This window comes from Convolutriloba macropyga, chromosome 15, assembly GCF_964194025.1.
Source record: "Convolutriloba macropyga chromosome 15, txConMacr16.3, whole genome shotgun sequence".
NCBI lineage: Eukaryota > Metazoa > Xenacoelomorpha > Acoela > Convolutidae > Convolutriloba > Convolutriloba macropyga.
In genome coordinates, this window is record NC_134482.1 from 40,665,047 (window position 1) to 40,692,029 (window position 26,983).

At 35.1% G+C, this 26,983-nt stretch overlaps 1 protein-coding gene across 1 annotated transcript in view; it reads right to left on the bottom strand.

Annotated features, from left to right (window-relative positions):
• Nucleotides 1–26,983, bottom strand: part of LOC142353913 (uncharacterized) — a 91,794-nt gene that overhangs the window by 14,926 nt on the left and 49,885 nt on the right. The window contains exons 4-9 of the mRNA XM_075406143.1: nucleotides 24,507–24,951; nucleotides 5,187–5,235; nucleotides 4,514–4,635; nucleotides 3,746–3,845; nucleotides 1,223–1,321; nucleotides 486–566 (exon numbers count right to left, since the gene is read on the bottom strand). Coding sequence (XP_075262258.1) covers nucleotides 486–566; nucleotides 1,223–1,321; nucleotides 3,746–3,845; nucleotides 4,514–4,635; nucleotides 5,187–5,235; nucleotides 24,507–24,951 — 896 coding nt within the window. The remainder of the gene's footprint in view (nucleotides 1–485; nucleotides 567–1,222; nucleotides 1,322–3,745; nucleotides 3,846–4,513; nucleotides 4,636–5,186; nucleotides 5,236–24,506; nucleotides 24,952–26,983) is intronic.

Consider the following 26,983-nt stretch of genomic DNA (forward strand, 5'->3'; position numbering starts at 1 on the left):
AGCTTGAAAAAGTCACTTGAAGAAGTCACAGAACGTTCTAGAACAAAAGCTAAAAATTGGTCAAGCAAAAAATTTTTCATAAAAAAGACCCACACGTTTACAAAAATTGCTTCAAATTTGTTCGAGAAAAGTGAACAGGTTTGATCTTATTGGAAAACGAACGGACAAAAAATTAGATCTATTCTGTTTCGGTCCCTTGTATTAATAATGACCCCCGCTTACAAATTATGTTTAGTTATATAGCATGTTAATATGCACAAAAACAGCACCAACATCTGGGGGCATGAAAATTATAGGCCCACAATGCCGTGCGGGGGCAGAGCAGATCCAAAATCACGTATGTCTGTAAATCAAGTTATCGCGTATATCCTATTCTTCGCTGGTATTACTTATACAAAGCCGCATGAGCAACTGATCCAATTTATAAAATATTTTTCTGATCGGTGGCAACTTTGAGATGAATATGGGAATCTATTCTCACGTACTGTTGTGCGATGGGGCAGATAGTCGTTTCTGATGGTGTTGAAATTCTTGCCAACTTGTCTAAGGGCCTTCACAAACACTTTCTGAAACAAAAGACTTTCTTAAGACATCATCAAGTTATGTTATCCAGATCTTTTCTATTCCCCCCTAATTGGGGGCATAAAAAACACTGAGGGGATAGGGGGTACTAACATAAATCCTGTTATCAATCTTCCGTGTCTTTCCTGTAGTATTTAACGTAATGGTGGCTATACACATATATGTCGTCTGAACTGCAGCGGGGGGGGGGGTGTTCTAAAATCTAGCACAAATGATTGCAGCCAAATGATCTGTGATATGTGTCAACCGGTTGTTTGCGTGTGCAAATTTTTCCATCGACCCATTTGATCTAATGCTTTACTAAGAGAATCATGGGAAATAATAATCAGGCTCCCAAGTGACTAGAGTTTATCTTTTAACATACAAAAAAATAACGAATACAGCCTAATTGCAATCACCACTAGCCTTTTGCAACTATTAAATACCACACTAAAGGTTCAAAAAATCAGAAACATTTCGTACAATCAGCCGAAAACAAATGAAGACGATCAACATTCTTACTTAATCAGAAGATACAATCAGCATATTTACTCCAAATGATGTCAATCAATCAATCTAGATGATGATTTTGCATTTATTCCATAATTTTTCAGATTTGAAGTTAATTTATAGCTGAACCAATTATTTTGATCCTTAGTACCTTATCCTCTGAGCTCCAGTTGTCCATGGGTGCTTTGGGTGCAGGGTCATTAAGAAGCAGATTTATCGCTTTGTTCCTGTCATAGTCAGCTTGGTGCAGCTAGAACAAAAGACATCACAACCATTCGATAAATATATAGTTTCATAGTATCCCACAAACAATATTTCTATACCACATTTTATAATAATAATTTTGTTTTTGCGTAATCACCAAGGAGCAGCATTAGGCTTTTAGTCTGCAGTGCATTAACAATAACCTGTTTTCAGCTGACCTTTATTTTTTCTTAAGGTAAAATTGGCTTCGCAGCTTCAAAATGATAAATTTTTATGGGATGATATTTAACTAAGTTATAATTTTTCTGAACCTCAAACTGTGCCGACTTTATGCAGGCTGTACTTTTATGTCAGCTTTGACAGGCAAAATCCTTTGCGTAAGATATACACTATTATTCTGGTATCAGCAAGAAGGCCTTGAAATCGTTAGAAATGAATTTCGAAATTTCTGATTTTTCGAGGAACATTAGAAAGTTGAAAATTGTTTCAAATTTGCAGATTTCGCATATTCATATTTTGTATGCGAAACAATGTTCATGTTTAGCACTTTTTTCATTAAAAACAATGTAAAACTGGCTTTTTCTGTTTAAAAATAGATAATGTTTGAAACTTGCACAAAAAGTTCTAAAAGTCAGTGAAAAAGTCTCAAGGTGGCACACATGAATGGGTTGACGCGCAAATGGAAAGCCTTGCGGGAGTTTCCGTTGTGGATAGTTTTGTTAATATTGCCGTTTTATAAAAATAACATTCGTATGGGTAATTCGAATAAGCGTAATCATTAGCTGCAAATTTTTCCTTGTTCAGGCATATAATAAAACTTTTTAATTTGTTGTTAAGTTGTTTCTTCTCAAAGACAAACATAAACCGACTAATTTCGGAAGAATTGCTCTCGAACTACAGGCGGGTGGAAAACAATTGACAACGCCGGGATTCGAACCACTGACCTCCTGATCCCAAACTAGAAGCACTGCCCATCATCGGCTATCAGGTCCTTCTTATTTCTATACTGCAACCGATTTTATATTAGCAACAAGCTTCACTTCGGAGTGAGAGCAAAAAATATCACTCAAAAATGAAGAACGAAGCGTAAAAAAGTCACTTGAGAAGTCATAGAATGTTCTAGAAGAAAAGCGCGAAAACAGCCAAGCAAAAAATTTGCATAAAAAAGACCAACACGTTTACAATAATTGCTGAACTTTGTTCAAGACCAATTGAACAACACCAATTTACAGAAAAATTACCGACTAACATCGGAAGAATTGCTCTCAAACGACTGACGAGCGAGTGGCTCATCAGTAGCTAACTGTGGCTTCAGGATAATAGCCTAAACTTAACAAAGAGAAGAGAAAATAAGTAGAAAAGAGGGAGCATGGGGGATTGTCCCCTCAAAGGATAATTTTGTGTATTCTTAGCAGCTTCTGTAATGAGTAAACTTAGAGATTAATAAAAAAGACTGCTCAGCGACGTACTGCCCTCTACCTGTTTATGCGTTACCTGTTTTTCCAGTTTTTGAAAAAAAGTTTAATGGTCACACGAAAAACTATTGGACGAGTCAGTGGTACGAAAAATCGCTTGTCGAAAGGCCAACAAGACCAATATAATTGATACAAACTTCATTTTAAAACAATCAAAAATGGGATCCATTTTTTAAACATGTACTCAATTTTTTGCATCTTTGTTTACACGGCGTTTAGTGTCAAGAACATTCAATTACTTTTCGGTATTCTGAAAACTTGTTCTGGAAAGAGTTCTAGCAAACAATGACCGCACTTTAAGATTAAATTACAAAATCTGCCACTCCTTCCTAGACACGTTCTCAAAATACCAACGAAATCATAAAAGTTATACAAGAAAATACTTATAATAATTTAAAATTCTTTACAGTATATATAAAATTATTATTTTAAAAATTTGGTTTCATAACTAGATTTGGTTCATAACTAGATTTTATAAAATTTTGCTAACTGCTGAGACTTTTTAAGAAAGTAGTACTCATTTTTAGAGCAAGGAAAGCCGTGTGCGACCAGTCTTGGCATCACTATTACAAATATGTCACACTTACAATTGTCACAAAATTCCATGAGCGAATTCACAAAGTCTTTTTCTTACTTGAACTGAACTTGATGTCACAGGGTTAAACAATTGTGACGAAAAAGCCAAGAGCAGGTCAATAATAGCTCCACTCAACTATTACTATCAAAGCTTTTAGACAATTTTCGTTTACAATTTTTCGATATCTTTTGGGAAAACGAATATCGACTTGACAAACTCTATAAACTTAACAGATTCACAGTTATCAGAAAAAATTTTCCATCCATTTGGCTTATCAATTGCACATTACCGATTAAGTTTGATAAAAATTTTAAGTACAAACCATTGGCCGATTATCGGGATAAATTTAATTGAACTTCATTGCCAACAAGTTACTATACGCTACAATTCAAACTATAAATGTTTTCAGTGGCCTTACCGCATCAATGGCCTTGATGACAACGACGTCTTTAGACAATGCCTTTCTCGCATGCTCCACTCCACCATATCTCATGTTTGCAAAGGTAGCTGCCAAAGACCTAAAATCACAAATCAGAATTGCTAGATCAGTTTGAAAAACCACTATTCGAAATTTCTGACATTTTTAACCAAAGACAAAATTCTCTGTGTCCTTCTGATCACATTTTGGGTCACGCAAAAAATTAGGATTCGGTAATTTGTGAAATGATCGCGGTTCGATCTGCCAATTTTTTGTTTACCTTTTTCTAATCAAAATCTGTGAGACCAAAATGACTGGCAAGCTCCGACAATATCTTAATGTGCTCATTTTGCAGCAAAAGTTAAGTGATATCATTGAAAAATCTACAAGCCCAAACTAAAAAATTGACTCAGCACGATCAAATATAGAATAGACCAAAAAATATTCAATTTTTTTAACGCAAATTGAAATTGTGCAAAATAAAGAACATCCTGCAAATTTCTGGTGATTATAACTATTGGTAAGAATACTCTGTAAAAATTGGTTTAAGATTGAAGGCTTAGCTTGTCAAATGTACGTTCATACCAAGTTTACGGAAAATTGAAGAAAAAACACCAACAAGGGATGAGCTAAAGAAAGAGCATCAAAGATTACAATTGGAATCAAGAATGAACTGTAAACAGGTAGATTTAACTATGCTTTAAAAACAATAAGTGCATGCATTGAACTTTTCAATTCGTCCAAAAAACAGCTTGGTGATTTGTTTACCTGGCAGCACTAAGAAACACGTGAAGGTCTTCATCTAAGATTCTGTTTGGAATGAAGGCCGATTCCTCTTTTAATTCATCCTCTTCAGCAAGGGACTCGTCTCGAATTTCGGGCAACACTGCCTGGAATAAACAGTACATAATGGATAGAGCTTAAGCGTAGGTTACGTAACTTTGACCAAATGACGCAATCGATAAAATTTGCAATGCAAATCGAAACTCTTTTTTTAGATTTGCAATGCAAATCGGAACTTTTTTTTAAAAAAAATAGGATTCATTTAAATCAAAGATTTGTTTGGTATCTTCTCTGGTTAGGTAGTAAAGATCAGCATTGTAATCTATAAGGAATCATAAATAGTAAAGTAGAGACAGGATTGAACAAACTCAACTGACGTTATATTAATACCACCCAGAATTTAAAGGTTGTAGAATTCTTACCAAGAGTTTTATAAAAGACGCTTCAATAGATCAGCTCGCGTTTTCATATTTCACTCTAATAAGCATTCATTTCAAGAAATCAGTTCCTTTAACTTATTTCTACCATACTATTGGTTGGGGGGATTATTTTTTTTTACTATAAATATTGTAGTGATCAATCAAAATTACATGTACAGCTCTAGATAAACAAAGCTCTAGATATCTACAGGTAGATTTACTATCGAATTTTTGCTCACCTGGTAAGCAGCCCCCACTTTGATTTCACCTTTGAAGTTAGCCAGCCTTCTAAAACAGCAATTAATCTACTCAAAATTAGTTACCACGAAAAATCAATAATTGCTTTGCGGCTCAATTATTAATGGCCGAACCGTAATTTCAATTTGATTAACTATTAAATCACTGTAATGGTAGTATAACCATATTTTTGGAGAGACCAATTTACAAGTTGTTCCCAGTAAAACAAAAAAAAACAAACAAAAGATTTAGAATTTACAAAATTTTCCTAAAATAAAAATTGGCATCGAACATCTGTGGTTTGATACCAAAGTGATTATTTTTCGTTTTCTTTACTATAGTCAACGAAACACCAATTTAAACCAAAATTTACTAAAAAAACTTAGCACTTAGACAAACTTTTTTTTCAAATCACTAATTTAATCAGTAAATATCAACAAATCATTTACAACACAAGTGAGATCTCTAAACCGCAAAAACTTCAAACTTACACAATTTAATCTCGGCAATCTAGACAGCTGTCTAGGTAACTCAGACCAACAAATTCAAGTTGAAAAACAGGAAAAGTAACAGTTAGGTAATGGAACCGCCACCTGATAATAACTGAATTGCATCACAGATTATGCAATCAAAAGGTAACTAAGCTCGGGGGGCTAATCGAGGATTAGCAATTTGTAGTTAAGAGTTTACAATGGTTATTATGGACCAGATGTTAAGAATGAATAACCAAATCGGATCACTTCGGCACAAGAAAGAAAAAGAGTGAACGAATTAAATAAAAGTAGTTGACAAATGCGAGCTAGCCAGCTCAGAAGCTTTAGATCCGTTGTTGTTATTGTTCTTGTTGCTGTATTGTTGGCGTTTAGCGTCTAGCTTTGTTTTTCTGGCTATGGTCATAGTTGTGGTGGTTGGTGGCAGTCGTTGTGGTAGAAGTATTATTTATGTAAAAATGATCAACAACAACTTATCTATCTATCTGTTTTGTATTTGTATATTTGCGATTAATCAAGGTGGAAAATTGTCAAAATTGCTGTCACTTGACAGCATAAGTTCTTCTCGTTTCTTTCGATTTGATTTTTCACTCGTTTTCTGTTTTTGATGCTGTGCTTGAAAGCTTGAGAGCAATTGAAGTGCACTTGTTGAGCATTCAGTTATTATTTTTGTTAATTAATTGCAATTACTTTATAATTAGCTTATAAAAGTGAAAGAGCTGTGTAAAATGTCACACAGATGGATATATGGTGTATGATAATTGCCATTGGTACATTAATCAAATTAATTCACTTCTGATAAACTCTTAATTACTGATCTTCGCATTTCTCACGATAAACTCATAAAATCAACTACCGAACGAAAAAAAAGCAAAAAAGGGGTCTTATATTTCAAATTTCCTGACAAAAATTGGCAATAAACTTTTGCCAAATTTTCTTCGAGCAGAATGATAGAAGAATGAAATTAGCCTAGAGAAGTCAACAAGATTTCCCTCAATATGTTGAACAAGCTGTGAACTGGGGCAAGCAAAAAAAATTATTCGACGAAGCAAAAAAAGTGTCAAGTCCTAAACCAACAATTCAAAGAACTGAAGCAAATGAAGACAAAAGTATTAGGCTTTTTAAAGAACAGCCCCGGATAACAAACAAAACAAATACAAAAACACACAAAAATCGAAGAAAAACAAATTCAGTTCAATTCATAGAAAAAACTTATCTAAGATATTATTCACAAGAACGTTGACACAATGTCAGCAATAGCAGTTTTGACAGCTAAGACCAATTTTGTAAAAAACCTCTGCAAACAAAATAAAAGGACAAAACACGACATTTAGCAAAAAATATTTTACGAATGTCATGAAAATAAGAGGCATCAGAGTCAATGGAACACTCAATTAAAACTCGAATTCTTCAAAACCTATTGCACTACCTCGCAAGAGAAAGAATATATAACTTTAAAAGAAACAATTGCGGGAACACGCAACAAAGTAGCAACAAAAGTGGCAACAATTGAAAGTCGAATAATAGTCGAAAACAATTGGTGTCGAAGCCAATTAAATTTTCCCTATAAGCATAATCCATTATTTGAATCCAATTATGCCTAACTGAAGACCAAAGATTAACTGAAGACCTATCCGTAATGAGACTAACCGACATAACAATAGAAAACAATTAAAAACATAACCGACTAAACGTCGGAAGAATTGCTCTTGAACGACTAGTGGGAGCTCTAATCAATTGCAGCCTGCTTCAGTCGGGGGGGGGGGGGGGGGGGTAGCCTAAATGGGACTAAGAAGTTCTATAGTGGGCTTCAAATAACCATATTAGAGGTTAACATATACCACTATTAAGATTTAAAGTAAAAAAATGACACCAGTTTCGGCGCACTTTTTATTTGACTTTTAGTATTAAATTGCCGCCAATTGAGTTCAGCTGCTTGAAATTGTGATTGAGAGAGAATTTTAGATCACGCGAAATGCAAAAAGTCAAGGGCGTAAAAGTCACTCGAAAAGTCAAAACCGTCAAGCGAAAATTTTGCATAAAAAAAGACACACACGTTTACAATAATTGCTATGAACTGCGTTCAAGAGCAATTAAAAACGGTAATAATCCAAGACATCTCGACTAATTTTTTGGTAAATAATTGGTGTCAAATTAGTTAAAACCTGCAGGTTTGAAACTAAAAGACCAACAAAACTCAAAAAAGACTTTAAAAAAGCCATTGAAAACTATAGAAAATGAGATTAAGAGACAGAATAACAAAAAACTACAAAATAGGACAGAATCCAAAAAATTTGATTTTTTTTTGACAGCAAGCATGTTAAAATAGTAAAAACAGTTTGATAAGAAAAAACATTTAGATTGATCATAACAAAACTCAACAGAGGGCCAACTAGAGCCGTCCATAATTGGACAAAATGACCGAACAAAAACAACCAAAAGATGGGAAAATCCGAAAACCGCTCATTTTTTTTGAAAACCAAATGGGTCACAGTCTTTGGAAAACATCATTTTTCTTTTGAGAGGTTTGAATAAGTGCAACGATGCAGTATTAGAACATACGCAATGACTTTAAAAAAATCGTAAACAAAAGAAAAAAACAGCAAAAATGCCGCAGTCAAAATGCCGCACGTGAAAAAAAATTTGCTCTCAAAAACCAAAAATCTGATTAAGCACCATTTTCTCTCTCTGCACTTCTCAAACAACTTTGACAAAAAGTCAAGCCTTATAACTACTCAATCTTTACTCCTATTATTAATCCAGCGTGACTAAAATGACTACTCTAATTTGAATTTTCATTGACAAGGAAAGGTCAGCAAAAGTGTAAAGATATTTAAAAAAAACATAACCAGAAGACTCCGGAATCCACTCCAAGTATAATACAACTTAAACCCTCGCCAACCTCCAACTGATCGAACTATTAACGTCATTATACCATTCAACTGAAAACAAACAAACTGACGAAAGAAAATACCAGGGGAAAAAAGCAAACTATGAAAAACTTTCTGGGAAACACTTCATGAGTTGCGACTCCAAAATCACAGTTTCTAATATACAGTCTGGTTTGATTCAATTGTGTTTAAATGATTTCAAACGAAAATCAATTAATGCGAAAGCAAAAACGAACGATACATCTCGAAAAAGGAGAAAAATCGAGCATACAGAAACAAAAGCACGAAAATAAAAAAAAATCTGTTAAATTTTTTGATAATTCACTGAAAATTACAAAGTCTACTAAACAACACAGCTGTTCTTAACACAGCTTACCTAACTATCTTTGCTTAATCATTAGGCAACCACGCGACACTCAAAAGTTCTGAAAACATAAAAATGCGCAAGAAGTAAAAACTACCAAAAAACCAAAATTGATTAATTTATTTTATGAAAATAAGAGCTATCAAGCTTTTGTTTTCACTAAGTTATAATTAACGTAGCACCAACCCTAATTAAACAAATAAATATGACAAAAAATTCCAAAAACCAGACAAACAGAGAAATTAGGCAAAGAAATTACAAAATTAGACTATTTTCTTCTAAAACAAACTTAAACTAATATTAACGAAATGAAAAGTCCACGAAAACAAACATGAAGACCATTCACAACCAAAAAAATTACCTTAAACAATATTAACATACAAAAGTCGTAAAAAAGCGTCTAAAAATGCGAAATCACAAAAATACCTCAAAATTGCATATACAAAACTAGTATATGATTGGGATGATCAAAAATGCTCCAATAATACAGTTGCTTATTAACATGGTTTATAAAACCACTTTAACCAAAAAATAAAGTGAAAACTAAAAAAAAACTGCTTCAAAAAAGCCACACAGTGATCAAAAAATTTCACTCGCTTATCAAAAATTGTCTCACTTTTTTGCTCTTCCGATAGCTGGTATGAACAAAAAAGCCACTCCACTCTATCTTCCCTCCGCTCTCCAGCTTCATTCAACAAAAATTCATATGTGTGGCGTTGACTTTTACATCCTGTTTCAGAACAACTGGACCGATTAAAATAGATCACCAAAACTCTTCCAGTCGTAATAAAAACACACACACCAATACAATTCAAGTTCTTCGAATTGTGAAAATAGGAGCGCTATAACAGCCAGCTGAGAAGCTCAGGGCGGCTATTAAAAAACATTGCCGGCAGATTGACAGAAAATAGCCGCAATAGCTCCGTAGATCTGCAGTCTCAAAAAGATGATAAAATAAAGACAAAAAAGAAACTTTTTTTAAAACGCTGAGCTGTTGTATTTTAAGAATATTTTTAACTTATTGCTGATTCTATTAGCTGCCCTTAAAACCCTTCAGACAGAGTGACACACACTCAATTGACTTCATCTCTTCAAATTAAAGTAAAGAAAAGTTCAGTTGAAGTTGCATGAACGAATGAACAAAAAGCGGAATTAAGTGATTGTGACGTCATATGGTCGTAACAAAAATCCTGTTGACAAAATAAAAAACCAAGAGAAGGACAATAATTGCCTCAGCTATCGCTTTGCCTCTATTAATAAACAAATATCCAGGTACACAGTGCAAATCAATTCAGTCTGCCTATTGACGAGATCAAAGGACAGCAGTTTGACTTCTTGGCATTGCAGGATGAGTAATTATCTACAATGATACCACACAAGTTGATCTGGTATTCACTCCAGAAAATTAGAAAATTGCAAATAAAAAGTGTCATCAAAGTTCATATTTTTTTTCAATACATGAGCAAACAATCATGAAACAAGCTTTGAAGTCAATTTTTTTTGTTCTCTCAGGCAGCCCAAAAAGGAGCAATTTGGTCCACGATAGGCAAAACGTCCGCAAAACGACAAAAGGTGTTGAAAGGCGTTCAAAGTGGGACACAAAAGGGTCGAAAATAATTCTCACCCACTATTTCGGAATTTGAGTTCTTGAAATTACTCTTTGAAGTGAATTTGAAGAAGCAAAGAGCTTGATATTGATACCAAGCTCTTTGCTACGGTTTAGTGCGGCTAGCTTTAGCTCATTTCAACAGGCGTGAGGTGAGGGGTTCACCTCTAGGCGCTGCCTGTTTATCCCGTTGTTGAGGACCAAAAGTCAAATGGGTCAGACCAAAAATTGGTCAAGCGAAAAATCGCGTAAAAAAAGGCCACAAGACTAATATAATTGCTATGAACCAATAATATCAACTATTTTCTCAGGGGCTGGAGTACAAACCCTTAACAAACTTAAGACTTTTCATCAACGAAAAAATAACCCAGCGAAATATTATATTTACTTCACCTTTGAATACAGAAGCACGCTAACTCAATACTGATGAATAAATAACTCAACAATGAACAAAAAGTAGCAATTGCTATATCTTCTGTCTTTCAAGAGAGAGGAAAAAGAGAATGGAAAGAAAAGGTGGTCCTACAGAGAAGAGTCGTTTAAAATGTTGAAGTGAGTTGTAAAAACCATTCGAGTGAAACATCAAAAACCATAAATTTTAAATTTTCCTCAATTGAAAAGAAAGCATTTGAATAATTGCCTGAGCAAATATGTCAGATTGGCGCTGATGAAACCTTCGATAGGGAATTTGTTCAATCAAGGATTACCTTTTTGCTCCTTTAAAATTTCCACGATAGCAAACAGTGCTCGCCCCAGCACTCAATAACATAAATGGGCTTTAAGCAATCATTTAATATGAGCTTTAGCTGCTGCTTAAATGTCAAAAAGTCAATTTGAAAATATCACAACTTACCGATGTCGTTAACTTTATAACAAAAGGACATTTAGGAAAATTAGGAAATATAGAAACTCGGCATTTGGTAATTTTAGGAATTTTATACGAAATACCACGATTCGTTAATTGGCAAAGTCATTCATGCAAAAATTGGCAAAAGGCTACAATTTTAGGAATTTAACATAACCTATGGAAAACTGACGACAACTTTAAAAAGGGATACAATCATTTTTTAACCAACAATTTAATAGAGTCTCTTTAAATACTTAAACTAGCATCGGACTCTCTGATGTACTTTTAAATTGATGGCATAAAAACATGATCATAAGAACAGCGTATGTAGAGATATAATCAAGTCAAAAAAATTCTGCAAATAGGAGGCGGAACTTTAGAAGAATAACGAAGTTGTCGAAAACATACTTATGAAGGACATTAAAATAATTTAGTTTGTGCAGAACCTGCAGGCTAGTAATTGGTAAGTCAATTTTAGCAATCAAAACAATTACCTAAACCACTACTATAATCATATAATTTTAAATTTTTCTAGAGAAATTGGCCACCAAAAATGTTACAAATTTTCATTTTTTTTAACGATTGAACAGAAAACTGAATTTTAAAATTCCATCTTGAAGTATAAGAACTTCAATTCTAATTGATCTTAAAAATATGCTGAACACTTCAGAAAGACAAGATGAGAAGAGGCATTGCCGACCAATGTCGGACAAATTGCTCTCGAACGACTGGTGGGGGCTCGATTAAATTGTAGCCCACTGCAGTCCCATGGATGGCTTTGAGGGCAATAAGTTCACTACAGGTCTACAAATGACGTTCATATACCTTGATAGACCACTCTATACCAGTTAAAGAAGAATAAAAACGATTGCTTAGAAATCGCCTGCAAGTCAAGCTTCACTTAAGTCGCAGAATACTCCAAAAAAACGGTCAAGCAAAAATGTTGCATTAAAAAGACAAACAATTGCGTCAAAATTCATTCAAGTTTGAAGAGCAACTAAATCATTTAAATCACGCAAACCTCAAACAGTTCAGGTCACAAAAGCCAATCCAAAGCAAAAAAAATGTTCAACCTAAAAAATCTGCATTAAAACAGACGCACGACTACAATGATTGCTTCAAACTAAACAAATTAGAAACCTTCGATTTTAAACCAAGAATCGCAAGAGCACCTTGCTTGTTTTCGAAAAAGGGTATACGCGCCATCCAAAACTTTTCAGAACAAAAATATTATTTGAACTTAGCGTACATTATTGACCAGAACAATGAAAAACTTGATACTATTAACCTTCATTTCTCGAAAAACAATGAAAATATCTCCACTGAAAATAAGCTCAAATTAGCTAGCAGACTGTTTCACAAGAAATAAAAAGGTTAAAATTTTCTATCACGTGGGAATAGGAGACGCTACCTCGAGAAATCTAGAAGTACTCAGCGGTGTGCCTAAGGACTCAATTCTTACACCCCCCCCTCTCAATCATTTTCATAAAACATTTTCCAAAAAATGTAATGTCCAACAGCTTCAGATACACATACGATTGCAAGATCATTGAAACAACCCGTAACCATGCAAATAGATACCACATATGTATCGAAGTGGTGTTGCATTCACTCATTGAATATAGATACATATAAAATAAACCGACTAATGTCGGAAGAATTGCTCTCGGACGACAAGTAGAAAATTTTTTTTTACCCCGCTGGGATTCGAATCATTGCCCTCCGTATCCATTACCTGATGCACTGACAACTGCGCTATCAAACCCTTAATAATGACATGCTAAAAGGATTTAATATCAGCAACAAGCTTTACTTCGGAGTGAGAGCAATAGAGATCACTCAAAAATGACGAACGAAAGCGTGAAAAAGTCACTTGAGAAGTCGAAGAATGTTCTAGAAAAGCGCAAAATGGTCAAGCAAAAAAATTTCATAAGACCAACACGTTTACAATAATTGCTATGAACTTCGTTCAAGAGCAATTAAAAAATATAAAGTCCAATGATTGAAAGGATCTTGGAGTAATGATCTCACGGGGCCTGACTTGGCCCTAACCGACCAACAGCAGATGTGAAAAAGCCATCAGACCATTTTTCATGATCGTAAGAAATATAGCTAAATCAACACCGACAACAAAAAAAAATATGTAACATAGCTGGCAGATTGCAGAAAATAGCTGTCATAGCTTCATAGATCTGCAGTCTCAAAAAGGTAAAAAAAAAGACAGACTAAAAAAGAAATTTAGTCTTTTCATTAAGGGCTGAGATGTTAAATTTTGATTAAGATTCGAATAACTTATTGATGTTTCTATTAGCTGCTCTTAAATACCCTTCAATTAGAGTGATATACAATCACTTGACCTTATCTTGAATTAAAGTAAAGAACAGACAATTTTAGAGTGAGGAAGTCATTTTTGAGAGTGAAGCAAGCCACGTTGTTACCCACTCCACTAAGAGTTAAAAATGCCGTCATGCACGCAATTCATTTGAAATTGCATGAACAAAAAACAGATTTGCAGTGATTGTGACGTCATATGGTCGTAACAAAAATCTTGACGACGAAATAAAAAAAAACCCAAGAGGAGGCCAATAATAGCCTCAGCTATCGCTTCGCGGCTATGAACAAGAGCTACATTTTTCCCCTCATCTCATACGGTACCGTCGATTGGAAACGGTTCAAGAATGACCGTCGAGAAATCGATGCAAAAAACAAATACCCGAACGGGGAAGTACACTGGGTAAAGACAAAACGCTAGAAGACAGAAAAACATTTCTGGGTACGAGCAGTCTTCCTCAGCAGCCGCCAAAACACCCCAGAACGAATTCAAGAACTCTATAGCCACCATTTCGAGTATCTACGAGCAACATTTCAATGAAACGTGTTCGACGACATCGGCACCTGGAGATGGTTAATACCCAGAACCAAATATTTTGAAAAAACCATTTAAGTTGTCAACAGCTTGCTCAGCTCAACTGAAAGTTTTTGTTGAGCTTATTCGATTTTTTCAATTTCAATGCCTAATTCCACCTTCTTTTTGCTGACTAGCACGCCATGAACACCTAAATATAGATCAAAAATGGAAACAAAACTCTTCCCGCCGAATGCAAAGTGAGAAAACAATCAATAATGGCGCCATACTCTGTATAATTACTTAAGAGAAAAGCATTTTATACGAAACGCGAGCCATATAATAACAGCAATTTAGCAGGAACGTTTTTTTGAGCTCAATACTTCAGATAAAATTGTGCAGAAAATAGGAGTCAATTTTTTTTCAAATTTTGCTGCTTAATTATGACAAAAATTTCAATTTACATATATTGTGCATAACTGGGGTTCTGTTTTCGGATTGTGCCTTGCGGAAAAGAAATAAAAAAAAGGTTGGGAAAATTTGGGTTAGTGGTACTATGGTTAGAGTAGAGTGGAGTCATAAAGCTAAGAGGCGATTCAAAACGGAAAAGTGACAATTAGGAGAGGGGGATAGGAGATGGAATGTGGGAAAAGGAAGCACACCAGAGTGCACATAGGATCAAGGAGAAAGTAGTTTAAAACAGGGGAGGGGAGGTTGACTTCAGCTAAGCAGGTAGACGTAGGTGATGGTGGCAGCGGGGGGGGGGGTATTTGTCATGTCACAAGAGTCTTATGGCGATAGGTGGGAAAAATTGATTACTTTTCTCACTGCTAAACCCACATAACTTACACAAAGATTTTTAGTGATGATTATTAAAGCTCATTTAATATCGGCAAACTGTCATTTAAAAAAAACTGTTTTGCCTTTAATAAAAACTTATTGCGATCTGCAATCATATTAGAATCAGTTATTGGATAATTGTTAATAGTGGCCGTACAAGAGGTGACATTATCCATTATTGTTCACACAACTCAAGAGTGATGAAATATCAGTTATATGAGGCTGATTATATCTCATCAGGTTATAGATCTAAGTACTTTCTTCACAGAACTTGCGAATGATGAGGTCAGCATAATCGAACTCATCCTAAATTGATACTTCTCAATCAATATTTTTGATACTTTTTAGGTTGAAAAATGAGGTTCACCTTAGACTAATCAATTGGAATAAAACCTCATCAATTAGTTACACACCAAATAGAAACAAGCAACATGTTACATGTTAGCAATATTTCTTACTAGAGCTTTCAAAAATGTTAAATTCTGAAAGCTCGACTTAGATCACGCTTAAGTCAATTCTTTCAACCGAAGAATATTCTAGAAAACAGAATTAAAAAAATTTTGCTCAAAAAGACACAAATGTTCACAATAAGTGCTTCAAACTTAGTTTGAGCCCAATTAAACAGAAAACTCACTGAATAGTTATACGTTGTCAATAGTTACGTAATAAAAATCTCAAATATTTGCAACGCTAGTCATAAAAACCCTATAAAATCATATAAAACTGTCCGAGATAGACCGTTCAGTTGCATTTAATGGAAAATTCAGAAAACAAAGCATATGTTTAGTATAGACATACCACCTCAGGTTGCAAAATGTCGTGTCGATTTCACGTTTGCTCTCGGCTGGTTTCAACTTGTCAGATAACAATTAATAAAAGTAACACTTACAGACCAATACTTGTGAATTTATGACTTGAGTAAGGTTGACAAAGGCACTGATGAAACGCGACGAGCTATTGAGCCCAAATAAGACTGCAATTAAACAAACGGGTGAGATAACAACTAGGCAAATTAGTTTCAACTAGCTTAGTGAAATGCCACGCTTCCAAAACCAACAAACGATCGATCAAAAGTAAGTAAATCAAACTGCAATACCTTCTCTTTCTCTCCTCTTCTTAGAGCCGCTTAAGCATGTGAATAACTGATAATCGAAGCAGACTTCGGTCTTCAAAATATCTACAAAAAATGTGTCTTTCATAACTGTTTCATATCGGAGAAATCTATTCACTACATTAGAGCTCTATCTATTTATACTAAGCTTGGCTGTTTTCGCATTATTCTTTAATTAATCAATTTCAAAACAAAATTTTGCTGTCAATTCAGATTACTCCAATGAAATATTAAAATTCAAAAGTCTGACAATTTGGTTACTTTCCTTTTTGAAAAGAAAATTTCTTTTTGATATTTTATTAAAATTCAATTCGAGGAGAAAATGTCAAGATTTATCTTCTGCAGCTAAAATCAAGATACGACGCATTGTTATATTTTTAATCCCTAATACTTCAACCCTAAAATTTAACTACGATTTTACATCCACATCAATTAAAAAATTTCCCCATACGAAAAGTTAAGCAAAAATTGTCAAGCGAAAATTTGGCATTAAAAAAGACACACATGTTTACAATAATTGCTATGAACTTCGTTCAAGAGCAATTAAACACAGCTCATATATTATCAAAAAAGACAAAGTTGCTTCAAAAAAGACAAAATTGATCTTCAAAAAAATGGCAGAAAAAATTAGAAGTTAGTATTACCACTTTTTGACACAATAAAGATCATCTTCCAATACAATCTGTACGATTCGCAAGGGGAGCATATTGCAGCGCAACCACCGGTTTGCATTTCCATAAATAATCATCGCGAAAAAACAACCTGAGCCTGCTCACGTGCAAAGTTTTATTACTGAGTGTGAATGAACCATTTCATAAAACAATCCACATGCTAGGTTAAAAAATCATGCATTTTTTATCACTCAAAAAAGGTTAACAAAAAGGAGTACTTGTAGCCGTTGTCTATATCAAACCATTTGCAACAAAATTTTGAAATCTTGAACAAACCATCCTAATCAACAACTAAACACAGATGATACATTAACAGCCAAACAGTAATTAAAAAATTTCCCAAAAATTTTAAAGAAAAACATAGGCGCTGAGCTTTTACAATTTAGCCACTTTTGCACCAAAGATTGCTTGATAGCAAAAATTAATTTATTTTAATGTAAGAAAACTATATTTGAATAATGTTAAGCTGTTGAAAAAAGGAAACCTTGTTTTGATTATACCAAAAATTACCATAGTTACAACTATCATACCTGCTTGTTGGTACACCCGTTCCAGAACAGTGATTAAAACCCGCAAATAATCCAGACGTTTATTAGAGCGAAGATATTGCAACGGAAAGAAAAGAGCAATGTTATTTTCCAACAATACTTGCAGAAATATTAGTCTCAATCAACGTGTTGATGGCTATATGGGCGCCCTTGAGACAAAAGTATTCGGCTGAGGAGAGACAAAATGTGAATGAAATTAATGCAACTCTTTTGAGGTAGAAACTGAATCAAGGAAGGAGAACTATTCCCAGTTTTCCCAAGTGTCCTTGTTGAAACGTCTGAAGCGGTTGAGCTGGAGCCTTCTAGCGTGGCGTTATTGGAACAGAAGAATTTGCGCTTAGAACTATTATTTATGTAGTATGTTTGAGAATGAAAATAATTGAAAAGCTTTAGTTTTAGTGATTCTTTCTCGCATTAAAAAAGCACTCAAGTGGTTTGTGATAGATAGTGTTGTAATGTATGTTTAATAATAAGATTGGCGGCTATACTGAAGCAAACTGCGCGTTAAAATTATTGATAATAAAGCTCCAACCGCGTATTTAAATACAAATTTTATTCAATTTTAACAGCCTTTCAACAACTCACCTCCTTCCACTTTTCTTTCCTTTTCAGTTTAAATTTGACATCAATTATAACCATCAAATCTCCAATTTAAACAATCAACAAACTTGAAGAATTTTGAGTAAAATTTAAACTTTGCACAACAAACATCACAAGTACCTTTAAATCGTAAAAGTGTTCAATTTTGAGTAAATTCATTCAATTTCGCAACAAAACAAAGCAATGGTGTAAACAATGTCCACACAAGGCGCAAACAAAAAGGTTGTTTTGATTAACAGTTTCTTTGTAAACAATGAAGGAATTCTGAATTTACGAATAAAAGCACAAAATTTCACATATTGACCGACAGCATAAAAACAGTTGAATATTTCTTCGCAAATGTCACTGAAATAAATCGATCGATTCAAGAGCCAATTTCGATTGTTTTAAATCAAATTTAGCGACCGCCGACTTGGTTGTTGTTTTGCATTCACAAACAATTCAAGCCATTGTGTTTTTGTTGTTAATACTGGGAAGAAAGGAGTGCTTTTGTGTAGGTGTAGTGCTTTCCTTAGTATCAATAATTAATCCAACTGAATTTTCCAACCACACCCCCCCTCCCCTAAACTTCCCCTTTCCTTAACCCAAAAATCTGTCTGCAGCTTTCTCTTTATTTGCTTGCAATGCTGCTAATAAATTCCACTCTCAGCTCTAATTGTACTTCTTTTAATGTCTGTTTGAAACTTGAATAGCTCTAAATGTTTTACTTTGTTTGTCTGTTTAGCTTCAGTTTTACAAAGCAGCATTTGCTTTAATACCAATCCGCCGCATAATATGAACCAGATCTGAATTGAGACCAGTAATGGTCGGACACAGATAATTGACTTGTCTGGCCTAGTTTATCAGCAAGCTGGTTTTGATGGTGCGCAATTTGTGATTTAAAAGAAAACCAGAATTGTATTTGATCTACAAAATCTGTACTTGATTTATAGCAGACAAAGTAAATGTAAATGAATAAATTTTCGACTTTAGTTCTCAAATGGAAGCTGAGGGTGGTATAGGGTGTTAAGGGAAAAAAGTGGGAAAAACTGGTCTGAGCGGAAAGGTGGTTGAAATGAGAGTTGGGAATAACGTGAACAAGTTAATTTGATCAGAAGGCAACATTTCCTGCTCTGTGTTCGGTTTATGAGTGGGGGACTTTGTCTATTATCACAGGGGAAAATTAGGACACTTTTATTGGCATATTGACTTAGAATCTATTCTGGTGGCTATGGTGGAAAACTGGGCGGTTGCTGGCGACCACGGCCATAGACTAGACTATTTTGTATTTGAAAATTAGTAAAAGCTGCTATAGTATGAAGAATCACATATAATAGATGGTGGCTGGGCAGTAGATCGAAAGAACGATAGACCGAAAATCATATTATTATTATTATTCAGCCTCGATACGAAACTATCAAAAACTAGCATTCTAAAAACACAACACAATTGTGGGTTCTAGAAGGTACTTAACCAAATCAACAAAATTCCGCTTTCCAAGTTTTTAGTTTTGATCTACTGTCCTAGAACTATGATATAGATAGAAAGTGCAAACTAGAAGTCACAAGCAGTTAATAGTTATCCAAACAAGATAGACAAAGACCACTGTCAACGACAGCATCCGTTCTCCGAAATTACAAGTATCATAAAAGTTTCACAATTGTACGCTGCCTGTTTTTTTTCCAAAAAGTAACTAGCTTAAACATAAAACAAATCAAAAAAATTATGACTAATAGTAAGCCAATTTCAGAAAAAAATACGAAGTAATTTTTTGCTCAAGTAAAACAAATATTTACAAAACCAAAAAATGGTATCGACGATATTGAAACTCCAATGTGGAAACGTTAAGGTAAAAATAATAATAATAATAATAAATTTGTTTTCAGTACCAAATATTCAAGCTTCGAATAATTAAACCAAATTAGAGTTAAAGCGTCGTATTGAACGAATGCTAGGAGGCAATTTGCCTGTTTCAGCACCGTTACAGAGCTATTCAAAATTAGATTATGTGTTCGAAATTCATTTAGTTACTTATATTGAGACCATTCAAGAGGAACTGGAAAAAAGGGGGGTTTGATAAGCTAATTTTATGCACCAACGGTCTAATTGGTTTTACTTAAAAAATGTTAGAAGTTCAAACTGAACTTCGTCATATTTTCCGGCGAAAAACTTTGCAAAAATTCACATTATGTAACTACTGTTCATTTATTGAATTGGGGATTCGGAAACATTAAAGGAAACATAATCAGATAGCGTAAAAATTACCTCCATAAATAAAATTTCACATACAATAGTCACAAAAAAGGGAATTAACTGGAATCACCACAGTTTATGATTCAAAGAGGGGTAACCCCAAATATCACCAGTTTTTGAACCGGAGAATTCCAGTAACTCTCTACAAGAAAAAGAAGGCCATTAAATAGTGAAAATCACAGACTTTGTATTTTATCATCCGTGTAGCGGAAGGAATGCGAATAAATTGACACCCAAGAAGTTATTAGAGACATTAAGTGGACACTTTTGATTGTTTGTCAATTCTAACACAAAAACCGTGTGAAGTGGGGTGGGGGGGGGGGGGGGTGGGGTGGGGTTTGCTTTTCAGTTTCGGTGTGGTGTGAAATCTGTTATTGTCTCGGATTGGGCATACGTGTGTGGTTAGGTTAAAAGTATTAACTGAACCCTAATAAGGATATGTGTTGATTTGAGACGGGAAATAAGGAACACAAAATAGTCACACAAAACAGATAGGCATAAATATTCTCTGATTGAATGGAAGATATGAGAACGGAGTAATTGTATTAGCACACGGCACAAATCAATATACACACGCACCCTCACCCCACATTGGATAGGGAAAGGGCGCGGGGAGGGGGTGGTGTAGGGATATATTGGTAACTATCACCTAATCTCCGCCGCCAAATATTACAGGATATGACTGCCAAATATCCCATGGCCATTAAAAACTTATACACGTTTTAGTAAAACCAGCAACAAAAAAATCAGATTTTTTCATTTCAAACTTGATTCCAACAAGCAAAAAATTGCTTGCTAGATACAGAGATATAAACTATAAACGGGATTCAGAACACCCCCTCCCCTCACAGTATATTTTTATAACCAACAATCAAGCTTGTTACAACTGTGGGGGGGGGGGTAGGGGGGGGGGGGGGTACAAGATACGAAGCTTTCAGTATGTTCAGAGTTAATTTGTGTAAGCTAACAGGCAAATAACTGATCAAAGTTCATTCTACTAAATCATAAGGATCTATTATTTTTTGAAAAAGTTGCGAGACAAACTCGGACAGAATGTTTATGATAAACATCAACAACTTACCCTTCAGATCGGAAAAGACAACAACAACACGACAGTGACAATGCAGGTTCCAAAATCAACTCAACAAACAAATCAAACAGAGAATGTAAGGAAAATTTCCGCAAATGTTTTAGCAATAAAGCACTAGTTAAAAGAGATAGGGCTATAAAGTAAACTAGGTTAAAATTGGGTCCGCTCGATCGGACAGAGACGCGTTGTGAAATAGTTGAAACTTCAGCTGATTTAGGTGGAGAGTAGAGTGAAATTGTTGGTTGCTATTTTGTCACCGGGGGCTATGGAAATGGCAATTTATGGGTGATTTGAGACTTGATTCGATTTTCAATTGGGGTATTAGCACTGTTGGTTTATATTAGCCAAATATATCAGCTAATGGATCAAATAAATCCCATACAATACAGGCTTGTTTGCGCTAGTTGTATTGCAGGGTATAAATCCACTGCACTACAAACCGCTCAAATACAACACGACTAGCACCACTTTTTCCCTTCACACGCAACAAGCGGTAACGGGACGGAACAGGGGGGAATAAAAAGCGTCACAATCTACGCAACATTAAGCTACAGGCAGGTAAATGGTACCATTCACAGCACTTAAGAACACTTTGAATTGATTATTGGAGCGCACTGTTGCTGATATATTTGAACATAAATAATTCAATTGGCGTGCAAATCCATTCCCCGATCTCTCTCAGAAGAATTATCAGCACTTCAATTAAATTTGGGCAAATCTTGCTTTGCCCAGCTCAGCACCAGGGGTAGTTAACAGTCTTTGAACTCACTGCCAACTTGAACAAAACAGATTACAGCTCAATTGTAACGGCTAGGGTTCTTTTAGATTGGAAGGGTGGATGATCTGCCACATGGAAGAGCTCCTCTCAATCCACCGATCGACGCAATTGGACATTTGAGATTATATTAGATCAAAGAGGGAAAATTCTAGACAGCAAGACATAACACAGACGACAGGCGTTTGTCGTAAATTATAGTATCAGCCCCGACCAGCCCACAAAATTCAGTAAAAAAGAACATGCAACGCTCAAAAATTAGGCAAACTTGTAAAAACAGCGTCTTTAGGCTACTCTGAGTATCGACATCAATATTCTGCTAAGCATCATTTCCGAGTCCACAAAAATTCAAAATGAACCTTCATTTACTTTCACCAGGTAAACAGAACCAGTTACTTTAACCAGTAAATGGCGCATAGTATTGAGTGTGCAAAAGTAATGAAATGTTGGTAATTTTTGAATCACGTATTTTAATAGAAAATGAAAATTTTAATAGAAAAAACTTGCCAGATATAAGCCACTAAAGCGACTTTTTACCACTCCGCATAAACGACCTCTACTCATAAAAACAGGGCATCGATGAGTTGACGAAAAATTGTGATTTTTTTGTTAAAAAAATCCAAAGGAGAAAATCCACAGTCCCGCGATATTGAGTGATTTTGAGAAACTGCAGCTCTTTCATCCAAAAAAGCGATGCGTCAAACTGAAGCTTATTGTCTCAGCCTGAAATGATTTCAAAAACTTTGCCCTCCAATCAAGTACTTCGACCAAAGTGATCAGGCATAAATTTCGAGAGCACGGAAATTAATTTTAAAACATACATGCCAGATTGCTGAAAAAAAGCTTTTGTTGACCCCAACCACCAACATTGTAACTATCAACTATGTTATGAAGAATTATCGATTAATTTAATTGTGCGTGATTTTTGTATCAGTAACGAGCATAATTGGTCATCGCATTGAATAAAAAGTCAGCAATCCAATGATACAGCTGCCCGTTACGTCAAATATCCAATAATGCTTGCTATTACCTAAACTGGCAAGTAATAGGTAGTATTTTAGGACAGTTGACGTACTCTACAGTATCAATAAACAGTTTTGCTCGCATGACAGCTCTATTAACGCATTCAAAAAACACGAGTTTGATGCTTTCATTTCAAATGAAGTTTCTTTGTGAAGTGAGCAGAAGTCACATTAAGAGACAAGTGGACCATTATCAGGAGTTAACCGAAGAAACGCTCGAGCAAACAATTTGCACAAATGCAAGCAAAAATTGTTTGCATAAAAAAAGCCCCAGGAATGATATTTCTGATCAGGATACTGCACTGAGTTTCTAAAAACTGTCAATCTAAAAACCGCCCTGAATTTATGCCTTTTTTAACCAGTTTCCGTGATTCCCATGCTTAGAAACTAGTAAGGCATAAGACTAAAACACAATTGCTCAGCGACTTAATGGCTTCCGGGCTTCACCTGTTTATCACGTTGGAAGACGAAAAATTATTAGTACAAAAGATCGAATAAACATAACCGACTAACGAATTGCTCTCAAACGACCGACAAGCGATTGGCTTCGTCAGTAGCTAGCTACGGTTTAGTGAGGCTAGCTTTAGCTTAAATTAAGGGGCGCGAGGTGAGCGCAGCGGGGGGTCGACCTCTAAAAACAGCCCTTCACACCATAAGTATAAGTCTCCAAAACAGATTCTGTGAATCGCATACTTTGAGACTAATGAGCTGAAAGGCTCTAAGAGAACTTAATGGCCGCTGGGCGCTACCTGTTTATCCCGTTTTTGAGGACGAAAAGTCAAATGGGTCAGACGAAAAATCAGTCAAGCGAAAAATCGCATAAAAAGACCAACAGGACTAATATAATTTCTACAACTTTCATTTGAGAGCAATTAAAAAAGACCGCATGACTGTCACTGCTACTAACTTTGTTTGAGGCTAATTAAAAAAACATTCAAAAGCTAACAGAAAAAAAATATACTGACTTCTGACGTACCTAAGAACCAATAGAAGGCCGATCGACAATCGCTCTCAACTAACTGAGTTAAAAATAAAATACACATTTGTTACACAAAAATAACACTCATAGGTAATAAAAACCTTAGGCAGTCGATGAAACTAAAATCGTTTATCCAAAACTACCTTTGGAAACAACTTATCATTATGAGCGAAGTTATACTCAGAAAACTGAAAACTATCAAGAAAAACGAAACTAGTTTCTACCAAACACACAGAACTGTTACTTTCAACTGCACGAATTCCTGACTGAAAAGCGAACTTCACGAACTAAAAAAATCCTGTTGCTGACAAACTTCTCAATAAGACACAAAACACACAGCACTGAATTAGGATGTCTTAAAATAATTCATAAAAACACGAGCATTATTCGTATACAAAGGCTAAACTTACCTATTTTGAGGATTGTACTGCAAAACAAAAAAGAAATGGTCCGGCAGGGGATCGAACTCTAGAGCCTCGGTAATATCTCTGAAGTTGGTTATGAAGCAGTGACCTCTAAGGTTCTTCGCAGCAACGTAGGTCAACGTCTTAGAAGAGAACAGTTCCCGTTCTTTGAACTCTTGCTCTGAGAAATTGAATTCGTCGTTGAGCCAATTCTCGACAGGAGAGGACGACGATGAAAGTTGGTCCAATGTAGCACTGTAGAGGTCAGTCGCAGAAGAGGAAACTGAACTCACCACTGGGAATTCGAGTCCAGGTGGTTCATCATTGCAATGGGAGGATGTGGAGGCATCGTTGTTGTTGTTATGGTTTGAAAGCAGCAGTTGTTGAGTATGTCCAGGATTTGAGGCTAGCTCTCGCTCGCGTCGCACTTTAGATCGGTACTCTAACCATTCTGAAGCAACAAACTTATTAAAAAAGATTTATTTAAATTAGCTCAGAAACTATTCCTTTAGTTTCCGATATCAGAACAGGATATAAAAATAATAAAAAAGAGAACAGAAATGTACAAAAAAATAACAGCAGGCAAAAAAAATAATTTGCAGTACATGAGTCAGTTCCAAAAAACAACAGCTATTTCCGCAACATATAGAACCCCTCATGCATGTACATATGAAAACTACCATCGTATTGTTCCCAAAAACAGGCACGGGGAGCGATTGATTGTAACCACCTTCAGCGGTAAGGGGAGTTAAAACTTCATCCACAGCCTTTAAAAGACTTAAAAGCTTTGAAAGGAAAACTTTTTGTGCACCATTGATTTCAACTTCGCAGCAAATTGTCACCAGTTGAGACAAACTGCTAACAATTCTGAATACAAGCCAATTCGATCACACAAAACTGAACAAGATGTAGGCTAACAATTCGGTGAAATCGAAAAAAAAAAATAATTAAACGAAAAATTCCCGAAGGCAGGCAGAACTAACATAAATGGTACATACATACTTTGTTTCAGACAAATAGCGTTTCAGATCGTGCTGCTCTGTTGTAATAACTTTTATTGTAATAACTTTTTTAATAACTAAATTTGAAGCAACCTCTATTGCCACAATGAAACTGGAAAGAAAGATCAAAATGAACAATGCTAGATGTCAATCTTACCGAAATCAGCATTCCAATTTCGAAAGAAGTGCCTCGATTTTCGATAAGGTTACTTTTGATGAACTAATCAGAATGAGAAGCTATTGATAGAATAGCAAATATAATATAATGAAGACCCTTAATTGAATCAATTAGGTGTTGTTAAACTCGACAGAGGGGAAACGGCATAAATTTTGGGGGTAATGCTTTAGTGATTTGAAAAAGGGAAGCTATCAAAATTCAACGCTATTATTCTCGTCTTTTCACAAAAGCGTTTCACTTCAACAATAAGAGGACAACAATAAATTTTTCAGATAACAGTTAGGGCAATATAATATAAAACAAGTGGTAGCAATTTTTATCAATGATTACCTCGACTGTTATACAAGAAACAGCCGCAGATTATCAATGCTTTACTTCTTTTTCCTCTGCGGCAATGTTGAAAATACGTCCGAATATTGCATGTTTTATTTATGTTGTGTGTCCGCAGAAAGCTTTCTCAGTGATTGTTTTGTAAAATATATTTTGTGCTCATTTCTGCTTTGTTAATAATTGATGTGAAGTAAGACAAATTGCACCTTTTCAGTTTCTATTATCAAATCACCTATTCAAACAATCACACGTCCATACTCTAACACTATCACAAAGCAAAGTAGCTAAACAAACCGGGGAGAGATATTTGATAATGAAAAAGTGAAGCATTTATGGATTGAACAAATTGGCTCACAGGGATAAAACGACCACCACCGCCACGCAGGAAAAATGAGGCGAACAAAAAACAGACGCAAAATAAAGATTGATGGAAAAAAGCAAAAAAGGAATGAGAGAAAAAGGAGGGGGAATAATGCTACAACAGAAAAATGTTCACAACAAGCGGCAATGGTAGCGGTGTTGGTGGTAGTGTAGAAATACAGTAGGAACAAATTACACGCATATAGTATACTCTCAACTTGGGAATAAGAAGGAATACAGAAAGAAAAAATAATCTAAGACAGCGTTGAATATTTACTGGGAGGATTTAAGGTTACTCGGAGAGGGAGATTTAAGGCTGTTATAGGGTTAAATCGATTAGGTATTCTTTCCGCGCGATAGTTGCAAGTGCACTTGTAATAAACAATAACAGAGCCTTCAATATTTCATTCCTCAGAGCAAAGATTAAATTGAATTGATTTCACAATTAATCCTTTAACAAACTTCCGTCACTCAAAATATCCACAGCTTAGGAATCTGCAAATAGACAGAAAAGCCAGCATGACACGAAACAGGCGAAGAAAAACAGCAAAAGAGGCTAACTAAATTTGACATTAAAGCATTTAGAATATTTGAATTGGTTTCATAACTTCCAC